This window comes from Oncorhynchus nerka, linkage group LG20 (genome assembly GCF_034236695.1).
Source record: "Oncorhynchus nerka isolate Pitt River linkage group LG20, Oner_Uvic_2.0, whole genome shotgun sequence".
Taxonomy (NCBI): Eukaryota; Metazoa; Chordata; class Actinopteri; order Salmoniformes; family Salmonidae; genus Oncorhynchus; species Oncorhynchus nerka.
Window position 1 is genome coordinate 18,055,518 of NC_088415.1, and position 17,982 is coordinate 18,073,499.

At 43.4% G+C, this 17,982-nt stretch overlaps 1 protein-coding gene across 1 annotated transcript; it reads right to left on the minus strand.

Annotated features, from left to right (window-relative positions):
- Window positions 1–3,837: 3,837 nt before the first annotated feature.
- Window positions 3,838–9,802, minus strand: rnf114 (ring finger protein 114). The gene is made up of 6 exons (XM_029644255.2): window positions 9,423–9,802; window positions 8,084–8,234; window positions 6,364–6,470; window positions 5,570–5,684; window positions 4,041–4,148; window positions 3,838–3,944 (listed from the first exon to the last, which is right to left on the minus strand). Exons 1-6 carry the CDS (start codon window positions 9,557–9,559, stop codon window positions 3,879–3,881), a joined length of 684 nt encoding a protein of 227 aa, XP_029500115.1. The 5' UTR covers window positions 9,560–9,802; the 3' UTR covers window positions 3,838–3,878.
- Between the last annotated feature and the right edge of the window lie 8,180 nt (window positions 9,803–17,982).

A 17,982-nucleotide genomic window follows, 5' to 3' on the forward strand; every position in this document is an offset into this window, starting at 1 on the left:
GATGACATAAAGATGAGTCCAGGGTGGTGATGCTGCTACTCCTTCAGCCTAGCTCTATAAACACACAGGTCAACCCATTTGATGACATAAAGATGAGTCCAGGGTGGTGATGCTGCTACTCCTTCAGCCTAGCTCTATAAACACACAGGTCAACCCATTTGATGACATAAAGATGAGTCCAGGGTGGTGATGCTGCTACTCCTTCAGCCTAGCTCTATAAACACACAGGTCAACCCATTTGATGACATAAAGATGAGTCCAGGGTGGTGATGCTGCTACTCCTTCAGCCTAGCTCTATAAACACACAGGTCAACCCATTTGATGACATAAAGGTCCAGTGAACCTGAGCACGATGAAACCATCTTTGACACTGGTCCTGCTTGCCAAACCACCCTCTTGATGCGGCCTACACACTACACAGTAGTGCCACAGACAGAGATGAGACACCTCAGGTGAACACTGTGCTGTTCAAGTCTCCGTTCACAGGTTGAGATCATTTGAGAGAACCCAAGAACGAGAGAACAAAAGAGAAAAAGAGGTAAAACAAAAGAAAAGTGGGTGGAAGTGTGTCTGGGGTAGCATCACATGCCGATGCTGTGACACACATCTGAAACAAATCGACGCCCTCTCTTTCTCCTCCCCTCTCTCTTCCCCTCTCGCAGTGTGCCCGCGGGGCCGTGTAGCGTTAATTGCTGCCTCTACACAGCCCCGAGTCTGCCACACACTATCTAATGCTCGCATCAAAGAAATCACGAGCTCAACTTTATGAAATTTTTATTCAATATGTTCACTTCTCTTCCCTTTTCCCTCTTTCTTCCTATTCCCCACCTTGGCCCTCCTCTCCCTTTCCACCGCCGCCACCAAACAGACAAGAAAGAGTCTCCCTACCATGTTTTCAGCTTTACTTCCTTCCTGCCCAGAAGCACTGCTGGTGAATCTCGTTAGTTCTCACACAGTCAACTTCTCCTCTCCGCTCTGCCAGGAGCTAAAAACCTGATCGGGGAGAAAAAGGGATAAAACGAGAGAAAGGAAATAAAAGAAGAGGGGAGGAGAAAGGGGGGCAGAGATGAAGAAGTTTGGCTGCTGAGGTATTCCACAGAGCTAAGTGGGAGATGGTTGATATCACTTAACTAATGAGAAATAAGATGCAGAGAACGACACAAAGGAAAGAGCAGATAGCAGAGGGTTATTCTCTCCCTATGGACATAGTCAATACACACCGTGCTACAAGGCTCTTTCATCATTCTGACTTGTTTTATTTGGATCCACAATGGAACATTGTGACTCTTAAAGAACCTATTTTCATCATATATTTATACATTTGCAGGACATGAATCCATAAGTGTACGTGATACAACAATCTATTCAGTGTTCATCTTCACATACATCAGCCTAGATTCTAAGCAATCCTAGCTTTTCTCTTATACCATCCAGATGTGATCATCATCCCTATTCCCTTTGTAGATGAGTTATAAGTTAACATTTTACTTAGTCTCTTCTCCTACCTTGCCCCCAAGTAGAGTCAGGCATAATCATGGTTGGCTTAAGATTGATGTACCTTACATATGACCAACTCTTCTTTCTCTCGCTCACACACACATTTGGTCATCCATCAGAGCACGGAGTGTTGTTTTTGCCCCCACATAGCTCACTCAGGTATAAATCACATAAGCTGATTTCAAGGTTCAATGTTTAAATAATTAAAGAGCTTTAATTTATCAGGATTTAGCACCTTCAGACAAGAGAAATAAAAAAAAACAAATGAAAAGGGGTAGAGGGATATAGAAGAGATTCTTAAATAGAGTATTTGGAGAGAAAAAAACAAGACATGAACACATTTATCACACAAAGATTTTTATTGGAGAAAAAAAAAAACACAAAAAAAAAAAAGTACAATTATGCAAAACCAGATTCAGCCTCCGAACCAGTGCTACTTCAGCTGAGTGTGACTTATCCTATAGTTACCACAAGTTTGTAGATTTTAAACGCAAGGCTTGCTTAAGAAAAATTACACAATTAACATTTCTCAAATTATAAACAAAAGCCTTCATTAACCTAGCTATTGATTGATTGAGCCTAAGGAAAATTACGCATTTTATTATTATTTTCAACCTCCACTTATGAAAATCAGTCAAAAATGTAAATCATTCAATTTCAATGTTATTTTCTCCCCTCATACACATTCCAGGCCTCACCCTTTAAAGTTCCATCATTTCCTTGACCACACGTAACTGATCAATGTATTAAAACTTCAAGTTGATGTATGTTTTATGAACTTGTGGCAGTAACTCTGGCATAATGTGAAAGCTCTGTAAAAGAGAAAGATACAGTAGCTCTACAAAGGCAGAACAAATCATTTATTAAATAGGATACGCTTTCACAAATAAAAACACATTCTTTACTGATGCATCTGAATTTCTCATCCAAATGTTCACCATCAACATTAGGGCCATGTTCAAGAGGAACGGATAGCAGAGCAGTTTTGAATTACAAAAAAATGTTCTTATTGAATAAGTTCGTACCTTAAATATGTTTTCTTATTTCGCTGCTATTGAAAGCCACCCAGCTATGGCAGAGCAAGGGTGTCACCCAGGAGTCAAGGTAAGCAGGCTTTTGATGCAGCCCAGTACTTGATCCATCTTATCGTGGTTCATATTGAAGACTATGAGTAGTTGATTATTCGAAACAGGTGTGTGTGTGTGTGTGTGTGTAGGCTAGTGCTGGACCGGAACGAAAGCCTGCACTCCTAATAGCAAGTCTAGAGATGATGCTGTAAATGGAACAGTGCCTCTAATATTAGATGGAGTGATGGAGCTCTACTGCCCTCCTTTGGCCAAACATGGGGAACTATAGCCTACTGGGTGCCCATAGCAGTGCATCAAATCCAATTGTCCAATGATAAACTATATAAACGACAGATACTGCCTGATTGTATGAGGTTCATACTTAATATCTTAACCAATCAATACTAAATAACTTACAGATGTCTTAAATGAAAGCCATCTACCAGCAAGAGGGTCTAGCATGCGCCTCGAAAACCACGAGAGGTTACACGGAGGAATGCCACATTCAAGGAATATGGCTCTTATGTCACATGCATAGAAGTCCTACTCTCAAAATGCAGCCTCTATCCCCATATTCAGTAGTCTAGGCTCCGAGGCAACACACTGACCCATGGCTCTACTTGGGAGAAAATCAAAAACGATACAGTAAAAAGACAAAAACACTACTTAAGTTTCTTGTGTGAACAAGTGTACACCACAGGGAGAAGGTTTGAGACTTAGACATCTATTCTCATCAGAAAAAGTATTTAGAGTACACATTATATAAACATTCCTCCTGGAATAAGAGTTACTGGCAGTTTACACCTTACAATGCTTTCTCACATTGAAGAACAAAGTCTCATTGCATTTTGTTGGCAAAGGGTAGCCACCTAGTGGTCAAAGCCTCTTATTGCAGAATCAACAGTAGCAACCTAACATAACTTTGGGAGTCAGGTACATTAGGGCCTAAATAACAATGTCACCAATGAACAGATCAACATCATAATGACTCAGTGGATTATGAATGATCTTACAACATGCTTCCCTGGAGAGATACAGGGACATCACTCTTCTACCACTCCTACACCAGAAAGCACATTAACTGTGTTCAACTTGTATTGGTTTATTTATGTTTGAATGAGAATTGTCTAATATTAAAGTGATAAGAGGAGTTGTTCAATAGGGCTCAAAGCTTCCTGGTTATGCAGGCAGGAAGTTGCACCCACCCTTAATATTCTTTTGCCTATGGTTACACCACTAGCCCAGCTCAAGGAGGGTGCAGTGCAGTCCCCCCTCCAAATCCCCTTTTCCTCCATCCTCCAGACATACACCACCTCAGTTCTCCATGAGGGAGCGTTGTAGAGCCTCCTGGATCATAGTGTGTTCGTCTGTGGAGTAGTCCTAGAGAGAAAGGAGGAGAGAGGGGAATAATTCAATAATAAAAACAGATGTGTACAATAACAGAATTGTGGCCACTGCGTCTTAAGATCCACTTACGACAAAGGTGTCATAAGAGAAGGTGTGTCTAATCTTGAGGTGCTGGAAGAAGTCAGCGCTCCTGTAGTTAGGGTCTCCCCAAGGCATAGAGGCACAGATAGGACACACCTGCAACAGAATAAAACATTGCTCATCTGGACACGAGTCTTTAGCTCACCCTCACAAGTAACATTAAAAACACATTGTGTTAAAGCAGCAATAGACATGCACACTCACACACCAGCCTTTCCGTCAAATGTACGTCCCGATTTTTACAGGCCTTATCTAATAGACACTCAATTGAATGCCGTCTCACGTAGGCTAATGTTTCTTTAGGAGTGCCCACTGCCGATTTACACCACATTAAAGTGACTGCAATGATTATTGAGTAGAGTCTCAAAGAGCCGCTAGTCCCTTTTAACAGCGACACACATTTCAACAAATAAACACCCGTTTCAAATAAACGTCTGGTGTAAATTGACCGTTTGAGTGAACTTCAGCGAGTACTGTAAATATTGAGCAAAATAAGAAAGGAGAGCAGCATTGCCATGGATGAAACAGCACAGCGATCAGACGCGGTCACAGCGATCAGACGCGGTCACAGCGATCAGACGCGGTCACCCCAAATAGCAACAAGATCTTAGTCTCACTTTAGTATTCAACATTTTGCACTGTTTTTATTTTATTTTTTAGCTACTATACCAGATTAAAAGATGGGAAGTAAGCTGCATCATTCACCTAAATACTCCTTGGTGCAGTAGTATGACATTTCTGTAAATTATATTTTAGGTAGATTAATCTAGCAAAATATAATTAATGGTGAAGGGCACTGATATGGAAAATCTATATAGCATGTTTTCAACACGTCTCCCGTGTGCACACAGCGGAGTCCTTCACGGACTGACTGGCCTGGTACCAGTTGAGACAATTGCAAGTCTATACATTCTTTTATCAGCCAAAAGCCGTCAATTACCGGCTAACGTAAACACTGACACACCTAGACGTTCTCATGCCCCCTCATCCTCCACCACACCCTGCTTCTAGAAAGGCTCAAGCTACGACTATACACCTTGGCAGGTATTATTTCCTTTTCTCCCGCTATAACACTAAAGTGTGTGTGACCGTCAGCGGCTAGGAAGGGACTCTGGTAAGGTAGTAAGTCATACAGGCTCCTGGCAGATAGTGGTGTGTGATGATTTAGGACCTGCTCTGCAGAATGATTGAGGAGCACAGTGGAGCGGTTCCAAAAGACTCACACATCCCAAAGCACCTGGTTTTACAAGCCATCCCTATTCCATACACCCCCCCCCCATCTTTCTGTCATCTTGTTTTCCTCTCTTGGCTTTCTGTCAAGCTCTCCCTTATTCTCTCCCTCCATCATTCTCATTCTTTCTATGCAACATCTCATGTTACACCCGTGGCTGAAGCAGGCTGTCACAGACTGCATGCATTAACAGTAACACACCATATTTGTCCTCACGCAATGAATAAAAAACTGCTGGAGGGGAGCCAATTATCAGCAGGGTCACATTTCAGTGAAGACCCCTTACCACGTGGCGCGTGTCCCGGGCATGCTGGGAAGTGCAGTGCTCCACCAGGCCGTCCTGGTCAAGGTTCTGGCAGTTACAGTACGGGCAGGAGAAGGTGAAGCGATTCGGCAAAGGGCTGGAGAGAGAGGGGAAGGGGAATGAGGACATGTTGGATATGCTAAAGCAGTGCTTCCTTTGTTTGTATTATACAGGACCATGGTCTCTATAGACGAGCTAGCTGACAAATCTGGGGGAAAAAATGTGAACACTTCAATGGGGCAGAAGGCGGTGTGTTGTGATTATGGACGGCCAGATTGCTAGCAACAGAGGTAGCTCGTTTCAGCTAGTTCTCTTGTTCTTCATACTGTGTCTTGTTTTGAAATGTGACTGATATGTCTATGCTACTATGGCAACAAAAAACAAAGAAAATCACTAGCTAACCAACTAACAATGTATTTGAGAGACTACAAGTGCTCATAATTCAAATGTATTTATGTTTTCAATAAACATTGAAGACATGTAAACTATATTTAAACAATCTAAGCCAACCCCATCTGTGTTGTTGCTAAACAACCAGCACGTCTATGAGTCTGTGCCCATCACTATGAAACTCAGTGTTTATGCAATAGCACATTTTTTTTAAAGTGGATATTTAGAGCCAATACAAAAGTTGAGAACCTATAAAGACGGGTTAATCATCAATACATATATGAATAGCTTAGTATAATATTATCTTTCTAAGTCCATAAGTGGATGATTGAACAGCATTTCAAAGTTGCTGTGCCACCACTCAGGCTACACCCTCCCCGTCTCACCCGATAATGTTAGGCTGGGTCTGGGCAGTGGTCCTGACCCCCTCCTCAATGTACTCCTGGTACTTGGAGCAGGCTGCTGTGTGGCCTCTCATTTGGGACAGGCCAACCTGAGAGAGACAAGGAGGAACCAGGCCTCAGTGCTAATGGTAGCGCAGTATGTTCAGAAACATTGGCATAGACTTTTGTGCACATATACAAATACAGGGCATTCAGAAATTATTCAGACATTCCATTTTGTTACGTTACAGCCTTATCCTAAAATGGATTAAATAAAAAACATCCTCATCAATACACACACAGAACCCCCTCCATAATGACAAAGCAAAAGCAGGTTAAGAAATGTTCGCACATTTATTAAAAATTAAAACAGAAATACCTCATTTACATAAGTATTCAGACCCTTTGCTATGAGACTCGAAATTGAGCTCAGGTGCATCCTTGATTAGAGTCCACCTGTGTTAAATTCAATTGATTTGGACATGATTTGGAAAGGCACACACCTGTCTATATAAAAAGGTCCCACAGTTGACCGTGCAAGTCAGAGCAAAACCCGAGTCATGAGGATGAAGGAATTGTCCATAGAACTCCTGGACAGGATTGTGTCGAGGCACAGATCTGAGGAAGGGTAACAAAACATATCTGCAGCATTGAAGATCCCCAAGAACACATTGGCCTCCATTCTTAAATGAAAGACGTTTGGAACCACCAACACTCTTCCTAGAGCTGGCCGCCCGCCAAACTGAGCAATCGGGGGAGCAGGGCCTTGGTCAGGGAGGTGACCAAGAACCCGATGGTCACTGACAGTTCCTCTGTGGAAATGGGAGAACGTTCCAGAAGGACAACCATCTTAGCAGCACTCCACCAATCAGGCCTTTATGGTAGTGCCCAGAGAAGCCGCTCCTCAGTAAAAGGCACGACAGCCCGCTTGGAGTTTGCCAAGAGGTATCTAAAGGACTCTGACTATGAGAAACAAGATTCTCTGGTCTGATGAAACCAAGATTGAACTCTTTGGGCCTGAATGCCAATCGTCACATCTGGAGGAAACCTAGCACCATCCCTTCGGTGATGCATGGTGGTGGCAGCATCATACTGTGGGGATGTTTTTCAGCTGCAGGGACTGGGAGACTAGTCAGGATTTGAGGAAAAGATGAACGGATTTAAATACAGAGAGATCCTTAATGAAACCTTACTCCAGAGCACTCAGGACCTCAGACTGGGGTGAAGGTTCACCTTCCAACAGGACAACAACCCTAAGTATACAGCAAAGACGACACAGGAGTGGCTTTGGATCAAATCTCTGAATGTCCATGAGCGGCCCAGCCATCTCTGGAGAGACCTGAAATAGCTGTGCAGCGACGCTTCCCATCCAACCTGACAGAGCTTGAGAAGATCTGCATAGAAGAATGGGAGAAACTCCCCAAATTCAGGTGTGCCAAGCTTGTAGCGTCATACCCAAGAAGACTCAAGGCTGTATTCGCTGCCAAAGGTGCTACAAAGTACTGAGTAACGAGTCTGAATACTTATGTAAATGTCACATTTCAGTTCCTTTAATACATTTGCAACAATTGTCATTGTTGGGTATTGTGTGTAGATGAGGGGCTGTAATGTAACAATGTGGAAAAAGTCAAGTGGCCTGAATACACTGTATATAAAATTCACTCCCTCCTAATTCCCTTGACTATTCACATTGTTTAACAAAACGACAGCATGCTAGACACACCTGTGCTCCGCAGCCCTTGCAGGCCGCCACAGAGGTGTGTATGAGGGCATCTAGGTCAGTGGCTTTGGCCCAGTGACCCAGTGCTGCCCTGCACACGGCACACACTGGCTTTTGGGGCCGCAGGCACGCCTGCAGACAACTTTGACAAAACCTGGAGGGTGGAGGGAGAGAATGGAAAGGAGAGTGGAAGTGTAGAAAATCATTAATTGGCTAAAATGCAAGTAGCGGACTGAACTCCACGGTGAAGGAAGTTTCTGATGAATTTCAATGGCGTGGAGTCGAGACCAGGCTTGGTGGAATCTAGTTCCGGCTACACCAATTTGCCAAGGCCAATACTTACAATCATTTAATATTATGAAACATCCGCCTTATAGCCATATTTGTCCTCTGTAGTGTGCTTTTCTTTGCTGAAATCCATACTTTTTATTTAAATAAACGTTAATCAAATACCACCACCGACTGTTTCCTTGTTGAGCAACAGCAATTAGCAAACAGTCAATGCCAGTATTAGATTAACGTTCATTGAAAAAGTATAGATTTCAGCAGGCAAAGAATGGCACGCAACTAAAGAGGGCAAACAGACAAGCTGGGCGTTTCATAAAATGTTTTTGAAGTATTGACCTTGAGCAAATCGATTTAGTGGCAGTTGGACATTGGTTTAGTTAATCAGAAACTTCCTTCACCATGGATTGGAGTTTAGTCCGCTGAAATGAAAGCAAACATCTATTTATAGGTAATGTAATACCAACGAATTGTTCAATACAGAAGTAAAACAAAACAATGTTATACGTCTGGCATCACAAATAAACAATGATGCAGATGATTAACGTTAGACCTCTCTCTGTTCCTCACCGACAGTTTCATACTTTACTTTATGAAATTCAATGACGGTGCGAATGTTTTATTACTAAACGCACTTCCGTCACCGAGGAATAGTCCTGTCATTTGAGGACATTGGGTTTTGTAGTTCTTTAAAGATCTACATTAATGAATCTCACACATTATTCAACTACAAAACCCACGATTCTTGAACCCCATTTCTTGACGTAAACAAAACTGAACGTAAAGCAGATTTATGAACTTACAAATATCTTACAAACATAACATTGAATGCCAAAATAAACATTAATGGCTAGCTAATTATTAATTCCTGTCAGAAGTAGTTAGCTTATGGGTATACATACATGCTCAATCGTTTAGCTAGCCAGCTCACAACAGATATTGTTAGTGGGCTGGCTAGTTCTGCCAAATAGCTAACGCTAGACTGCTCGTTAACTTGGACGATGTCTAGCCAGCTTCGTTAATAGACAAAAATACATATCTGTGTAAAGATACTCACGTATGTCCACAGTGTGTTGTGACAGGGCTATCAAAAATCTCCAGACAAACCGGGCAGAGGAACTCTGTCACGTCCCTGTCGCCTCCAGAAACATTTTTCTTCTGCTGTGCAGAGCTAAAGGATCCTAGCATCGCCATTTCTTCTCTCTCTCAGCTGTCAATTTGAGGGACCTATTGTTGCGTTCAATACAACTGGGTGTATTCATTAGTCGAATTCCGTAGCGAAACATTTGATCTGTTGCAAAACGTTTTGCAACAGATGAAAGCGGGTTTCCAATAGATAACACAAACACAGTCAAAATTGGTTAAAAAAAATCCTGAAAACAAAACTTAGCTTTTTGGTCGTAATTGAAAGTTAGGTTTTAGTTTAGGGTTAGCAGTGTGGTGAAGGTTAGGGTTAAAATCTGATTTTAAGAAGATACATTGTAGAAATGGGCGGAGCTTAGGACTTTGTATCAGTGTTAATTAATGACGACTGGTTTACCGTTTACTCTAGGAACCAAACGGAAGCTTATAACATAGCGAATGGAACCAAACAGAGAGTGACATACCCGAATTTCTCCAATATTAACTCTTGTTTCCTTTGCAAAAAGGTAACCGTTTTTAGTAAACTATTTCTGATGCAAAACGTTTTGCAACAGATTAAACGTTTTGCAACATAATCCGTCTAATGAATACACCTCTGAAAACAAAACGAAAAACGAGCTCATGCTGCATTCATAAACAAGTGGAAAGGTGGTAATTGCCAGGGTTGGGAGTAACGATTACATGTAATCCGTTACATGTAAGGGATTACAAACAACTGGTAACTAATCCGTTACCAGCTAAAATATTGTAATCAGATTAATTCTGAACAACTAGGTGATTACTTCGAGGATTACTTTTCAATTCAGAAAGGATGTTTGCGGGGAAAAAACGGACACTTCTGTTTTTTCAATGACATTGAAATCAGCATTGAAAAAAGGATCAAGTTTAAATTTGTTCCACCTGAGCGAGTCTGACCACAAACCAGAGACCACTATGATAACGCATCCAAAGATTGATCCAAATTGAATAAACGTTTGCAGTTAAGGATGACAGCAGTGGTGTAGTCTGCGGCGAAACGGATGTCACTTATTATTAGTTATATCTACATAGTGCATTTAGATTTGTTGTGGTTGTTGTGGATGGCTGTTCACAAATCTAAATTAGTATTTGAACCCAATAATGGTTGAATTCAGTAAATTTAAACTGCCTATCAATCATTGTCTTTTAAATCAGTGGACAGCCAGTGAAAAATGCGCTCTTGCAACAGATACATAGTGTGGATCCCAGCCTATGGAATAAAATTGAGGCTTTTATTGCTCAATTTAATTCATTCTGATAAAAAAATCCAAATATCCATAATGGACACATGCTCAAACTCGCACACTTTTGATAGACTTAAGGGGGCAATATAGTTGCTACATACATTGTTGGATATATAAATTATATGTATTAATGTAAAGATATAATTTAATTGTATGTAGTAGAAAGCGGTGGGTTAGAAGAAGCCTACATAAACAACCCATAAAGTAAAATGTAACATCCATATATGGCCAGCTATGTAAACTTTAACATTGATTTATCCTGCAATAGATATCATTGAATTGGTAACATACATTTTTGTCTTCTTCTAATGCCTCTTAAGAGGAAAGTAATCTAAAAGTAACTGAATGTAATCAGATTACGTTACTGAGTTTGGGTAATCGAAAAGTTACGTTAAAGATTACAATTTTGGACAGGTAACTAGTAACTGTAACGATTACATTTTTCACGATTAGAAAATTAGTGATGGCACCGGAGGGGAGGGCTGCTGTCTTATCAACTCTTAACCAACCATGCTATTTTTTTTGTAGGTATTTTCTGAAGGTACCTGCGTCTTCGTTCTCTGTTCTGTCTCCCTCTCCAGTAGCTTCTACCTCGGGTTCAGATCCTCGGAGCTCCCACCCTCATCAGACCGTGAGGCTGCCTGGGAGACCGGCCCATTCAACATCACCAGCTGTCATCAATGGCAGCTCTATGATGAGAAACATCTCAGTTCCCAAGGCAAAAACCCTATGCTACCCAGGAGCATGAGTACAGGACATAACAAGTTTACTTCCTACTGTTCTATGACAGATCTCGGGAGCTGACACTGTTGTAGTCCATTTGGGGTCAAACAACATCAGGAGGGCTAGCTCGGAACATATGACAATGGATTTAAATAACTGATTTTAGCATTAAAAGACTCCAGAAAACAGTACAAATCTACACAAGCAACTGGGGAATCCACGCCCGCCTACCTTTTAGTTTTCTTCCACCCTAGTAGCCGGACGCCGCTCTGGTCTGGTGGAAGTGTCGCCGCCGTGTCGGCTCTCCACAGCCGACTGGCTGGTGCTTAGCAGGGTTCCATCCCCGAAGGGATCTCCCCTTTCCCTGGAGAACGGAGCTGTTTTCGACCCCACCAGTCCCTGACATGCGTCAATCGCTGTGGAAGTCGAAGAAAGCGTCCTCTGGCAATGGGGGTCTCCTTGGAGATGTTGAGCACAGACCTGACACAGACCAGAAATGGCTTTGCCGCCCTGGATCCAGAGGTTCAAGCGCCTTCTTCCCTTGGGGGCTTCCCATTCACGATCGAATCCGGAGGTACCTGCGTCTTCGTTCTCTGTTCTGTCTCCCTCTCCGGTGGCTTCTACCTCGGGTTCAGATCCTCGGAGCTCCCACCCTCATCAGACCGTGAGGCTGCCTGAGAGACCGGCCCATTCAACATCACCAGCTGGCACCATAGGCAGCTCTATGGTGAGAAACATCTCAGTTCCGAAGGCAAAAACCCTATGCTACCCAGGAGCATGAGCACAGGACATAACAAGTTTACTTCCTACTGTTCTATGACAGATCCCGGGAGCTGACACTGTTGTAGTCCATTTGGGGTCAAACGACATCAGGAGGGCTAGCTCGGAACATATGAAAATGGATTTTAAATAACTGATTTTAGCATTAAAAGACTCCAGAAAACAGCCAATCATTTCAGGTCCACTACCATCATTGGGTGTGAAAAATTCAGGAGGCTACTGGCATTACACATCTGGCTAAAAGATTACTGTAGCTCTGCTGGAGTCACTTTTATAGATAACTTTGACATCTTCTGAAAACGGAAGATACTCTACAGGAATGATTGAGTCCATCCAAATCATCTTGGCTCCTGGACTCTGTCCACACATTTCAAGGCTGCGTTGAAACAAGGACTGGTAAATTATCCAAGAGCAGCTCAGTTAATCCCTACCATTGTGACAATGAGTCGTCATAATGCTGCATCAAATGTACATTATCCTAGGGGCGTTTGCAGACACAATGTAAGTAACTTAATTTATGTCTTGAGAAACAAGGTCCATGAAGTCAATAACTTGATTGTAACATTCATATTCTGACTGTCTCTGAAACTCACTTAGATAACACCTTTGATGATACAGTGGTTGCAATACATGGTTATAACATCTACCGAAAATACAGAAATGCCAACGGGGGCAGTGTTTTGGTCTATATTCAGAACCACATTCCTGTAACGCTTAGAGACAATCTAATGTTACATACTGTTGAAGTAATATTGCTACAGGTTCATCTGCCTCACCTAAAGCCCATTCTTGTGGGAAGCTACTATAGACCATCAAGTGCTAACAGTCAGTATCTGGATAATATGTGTGAAATGCTTGATAATGATAATGTATGTGATATCAGAGAAGTATATATATATATATATTTTCTGGGTGATTTAAATATTAACTGGCTCTCATCAAGCTACCCACTCAAGAACAAATGTCAAACTGTAACCAGTGCCCGCAACCTGGTTCAGGTTGTCAGTCAACCTCCAGGATATTTACAAACAGCACATCTTTGTGAATTCTGCAGAAATTTGCTTTAGAGCAGTATCCAAATCCATAGGATGTAGTGATTACAATTTAATAGCAAATGACTTAAATGTAATGTAAATGTCTAGGAAAACCAAAGTTCCAAAGGCTGGGTCTAGTATAGGTTATACAATAAGTTTTGTAGTGATTCATATGTTGATGATGTATATAATATTTGCTGGTCTGTGGTGTGTAATGAGGAGCAACCAGACACTGCTGGTCTGTGGTGTGTAATGAGGAGCAACCAGACACTGCTGGTCTGTGGTGTGTAATGAGGAGCAACCAGACACTGCTGGTCTGTGGTGTGTAATGAGGAGCAACCAGACACTGCTGGTCTGTGGTGTGTAATGAGGAGCAACCAGACACTGCTGGTCTGTGGTGTGTAATGAGGAGCAACCAGACACTGCTGGTCTGTGGTGTGTAATGAGGAGCAATCAGACGCTGCACTTGACGCATTTATGAAACTACTTATTCCAGTTACTAATAAACACCCATTTAAGAAAATTACTGTGAAAACTGTTAAATCCCCTTGGATTGATGAGGAATTGAAAAATGGTATGGTTGAGAGGGATGAGGCAAAAGGTATGGCAAATAAGTCTGGCAGCCCAACTGATTGGCAAATGTACTGCAAATTAAGAAATCATGTGACTAAGATAAATAAAAATAAACAATACTATGAAGCAAAGATACATGATATAAAGAATGATGGTAAAAAGTTTCGGAATACCTTAAATGATAAAACAAAAAATACTCTGCTACATCATTCATTGAATACATCATTCATGGCTCATTCATCACAAAACCCACTGATATTGGCAAGATAAGCTTATGTAGGACATGCCAGCAACAAAAACTGACACTATGATGAATACACTGATGTGGGAGGTAACACACCACATATTTGGACACCCCTCCTTGTACAGTAGCCATATTATAAATAATTAGCAGTAGCTAATGGGGATCGCTAATAAATACAATACAATACAATAACAATGTAATTTGATGTGCAAGTAATATTTATTTAACGGATTAATTAAATTGTAATTAAAATATACACACGTGGTGCTATAGGATATATACATATTTTACATTGTAATACAATACCCCTACATTGTGTGCTGGAGCTATGGATTTATTTTTCCACCCACTGTCACTAGGCCTACAAATTGAAACTCGGACTGAATTGAATGGGGGATGCTTAACTACTTTTCACTGAAGAAGGGAAACGAGGTACAACATACAACTTCGATCGAAGACCTAAAATCTCTCCTGACCGTTGAAATCATAATGGTATCCTAATATAGTGTGGATACAGGAGTAGCCTATTCTACAATAATGTAACTATGTGCTACTATAATTATCTAATTGATCAATTAAATTGATAACCTGCATGGGTAGTCTACTTCATGTTATGATTACGGTACTGTACAAGGTAGATACAGGAGTAGCCTATAGTCTACAATAATAGCGTAATTGAATGTGCTATAGTATCATTTATTTCATTGATGAATGAAATTGTGAATGGGGATGGGTAGGCTACTTCATTCAGTGAATACTGAATGTCTTGCTTTTTCTGGGAGTATGTTAATGAAGGCTTTTCAGCTGTTGAACTATGGCAATGTCAAACTAATTTCTAAATCGATCTTTCTTTTTGTCAAGAAGTGATGAGCCAGAGCAACCAATAAGCATCACTGCAGCTGTTGTATCCACTGCTCTCCCACAAGCAACCACCTCCTCTTCTCCTGTTCAACTCATTTTACGTCAGACTGAAAAGGACTGTACATACATACCCCTGTGCTCATCTCATTGCAACATGATCCATCCAAGGCCTCAGCTGGATGCCTAAAATGTGAGAAATATAAACAAGATGCTACAGTGTTTTGTGTGTGTATGGATGGAGTTACAAGAAAAGACATTAGTTTGATGTGCCAATGTGTCAATGTTGAAATGCCATAAATGGAAGATGGCTAAGGAGATAGTGATGAGATTGAGAACATACAGTATAAAAATAAAGACCCCTTGGGATCTAAAATTATTGTGGGGTGCCCTCGTGTCTCCTTTTTGTCCATTTGAGGATACTACAGTCATCCCTGGTGGAGGTTCTTGGAACACCGCTATTTAAGTCTGAGCAGAGGTTGTTGCATGTTTGTAACGGTTCTCCTCGTCATCTGAGGAAGAGAAGTCAAGATCGGACCAATGCGCAGCGTGGTGTGTGTCCATGTTAATATTTAATAAATCAACTGAACACTGAATAATAAAATAACCAAGAGAGTGAACGTAAGGTGCAAACATACAAGGAGGGAAACTGTGGGGCTCGGGAGAGGCGAAGGTCGAGAGCCCTCTGGAACACAACCCAACCAACCCACACTGCTTGACACAATGCCCACTTAACCCGGAAGCCAGCCACACCAATGTGTGGGAGGAAACACCGTACACATGGCGACCGTGTCAGTGTGCACTGGGTCTAGCCCGCCACAGGAGTCACTAGTGCGCGATGGGACAAGGACATCCCTGCCGGGCAAACCCTCCCCTAACCCGGACGATGCTTGGCCAATTGTGTGCCGCCCTATGGGTCTCCCGGTCGCGGCCGGCTGCGACAGAGCCTGGACTCGAACCCAGAATCTCTAGTGGCAGTGCCTTTGACCACATCGCCACTCGGGAGGCCAGAAAACATGTTTCAGACCACACAGTGGGCAGGGGTCAAAGACTAACTGAAACTGAAGTCCCAGGAATCAAGGCCACTGATAGGCTGTAGGAGATGTGGTGATAAGTATTAGGCGTGACCTTGACCAACAAAACACTAATAAAATTGTGGGAGACTAAGCTGCCCAGAACTAACCAGAAGGGATGGCCAGAATCAGCTGATTGAAGCTGGCCATTTTAACAGCCGCACCCAAATATGTTGTACAGATTTTAAATCGACAACAAATGGGTGCAAGGGCAGACAGCCACAGAGAGGAATGATGTGAATACTTGTCGTCATTTAGAGAGGTAGAAACGTAGACCAAATGGGTGACTTGTTCAACAGAAGGCAGCAACGGCTGGTGGCCATCAGACAGACCGGACCCAGGCAGAGGGACCAGGTAAGGGCACCGGATCAGGAGGTTGGGCCGCAGCAGCAGAGCTCGATGATGGTCTCTGCACAGCAGATGGCGGAGGTTTGGCTGCAGGTCTAAATTAAGCTCTCAGGACTTGAGACCACAGGTCCGCCGCAGCAGAGCTCGATGAGTGCCTCCGGACTGCAGATGGCAAGGCCGCCCCATTGGTGACAGGTGAGGCCCCAGGGACAGGAGTTGGGGTCGGCTGGATCTCCACAGCAGCGACTGGCGTAGATCTCAGGACAATAAATGTCTGGACCACCACGTCAATGAAAGGAGAGGGCTCTGGGACCGGAGATGAGATCAGCTGGATCTCCACAGCAGCAACAGGCAAAGAACTCAAGAGAGAGACAGCTGCATATCTGAAAGAGGGAGAAAAAGACCCAAAGGCGGGAGAGAGCTGGACCCTGGGTCCAGGAGAAACTGAGCTGTTGACTGTTGAAACTGCCAAGAGCTGCTGACTTGGGGCCTGACAGAGCTAGTGACTTGGGGCTGGACTGGGCTACATACTGTGAGCTAGGGGATGCTAGATCTATTAGGACAGAAAGCTCTGGGCCTACTGGGATAGGAAACTGGAGACCCAGCTTAGCAGGAAACTGTGAAGCCACTAGGCAATCAGGGAACTGAGGGCTAACATACTCTGGTCTTAGGACCTAGTAGGGCAGAAGGGGAGGTGTCTCCTACGATAGGACACTGAACACTTTGGTCAGGAGGGTCTCCCAAGGCTGGAGCTAGCAGGGGCTAGCAATAACCCCAGGGCTGAGAGGGGCTAGCAAGAAACCCAGGGCTGAGCCCAGCAGGTTCCACCAGGCAGGGACTGACAGGGCCTGGACAACAACACAGACAGAGCCCCTGCAACAGAGACTGGAGGGGGCTCCCAGGGAGGAGCAGGGAGATGTCTTTGTGCAGCAGCAGGATGGATGTCCAAGGTAGGACTAGGCAGATCCCACCAGACAGGGGCTGGAGAGGTCTGAGTGGCAGGGCTGGACTTGGTGCCTTCGGCAGCTACAGACAGGGATCTCGCATTATGGACCAACTGACATTCAGAGGTTTCAGCTGGAATAGGTTTCTCCCGCACGGGGAACTCTGGTATCTCTTTCATCGCTGGAGAAGGCTGTAGGTCTTCCTGCTCGTGAACAGGAAGGGAGGTAAGGATTCATCTTGGGTCCAGAACAGGGGTCGGTAGAACCTCTGTCACTGGAGCTGGCGATGACACAACTGTGGGAACCAGTTGAGACCCTGCGACAGGAGCTAGTTGAAGCACAGCTGTGGAAGTGGTGAGCTGAAGCTCCATGGCAGTAGCCGGTGTAGTAGGCCACACTACTAACTTGCGCTGCATTGTCGGAACAGGCTGGATCTGCGCGGCTGGGGTTGGCTGGAGCACAGTGGTAGGGTGCTCCGCCAGGGTGACCTCTGGTAGCTCCTCTGGCCCTGGAGAAAACTGTAGCACCGCTGTGAGGGACTCCACAGCAGGGCTCTGACCTGAGACCGGGGATAATGGTGAAGCTGATGTGGAACAGCACTGCGTCTCGAGCATCTTCTGACATCTGGCATCAAT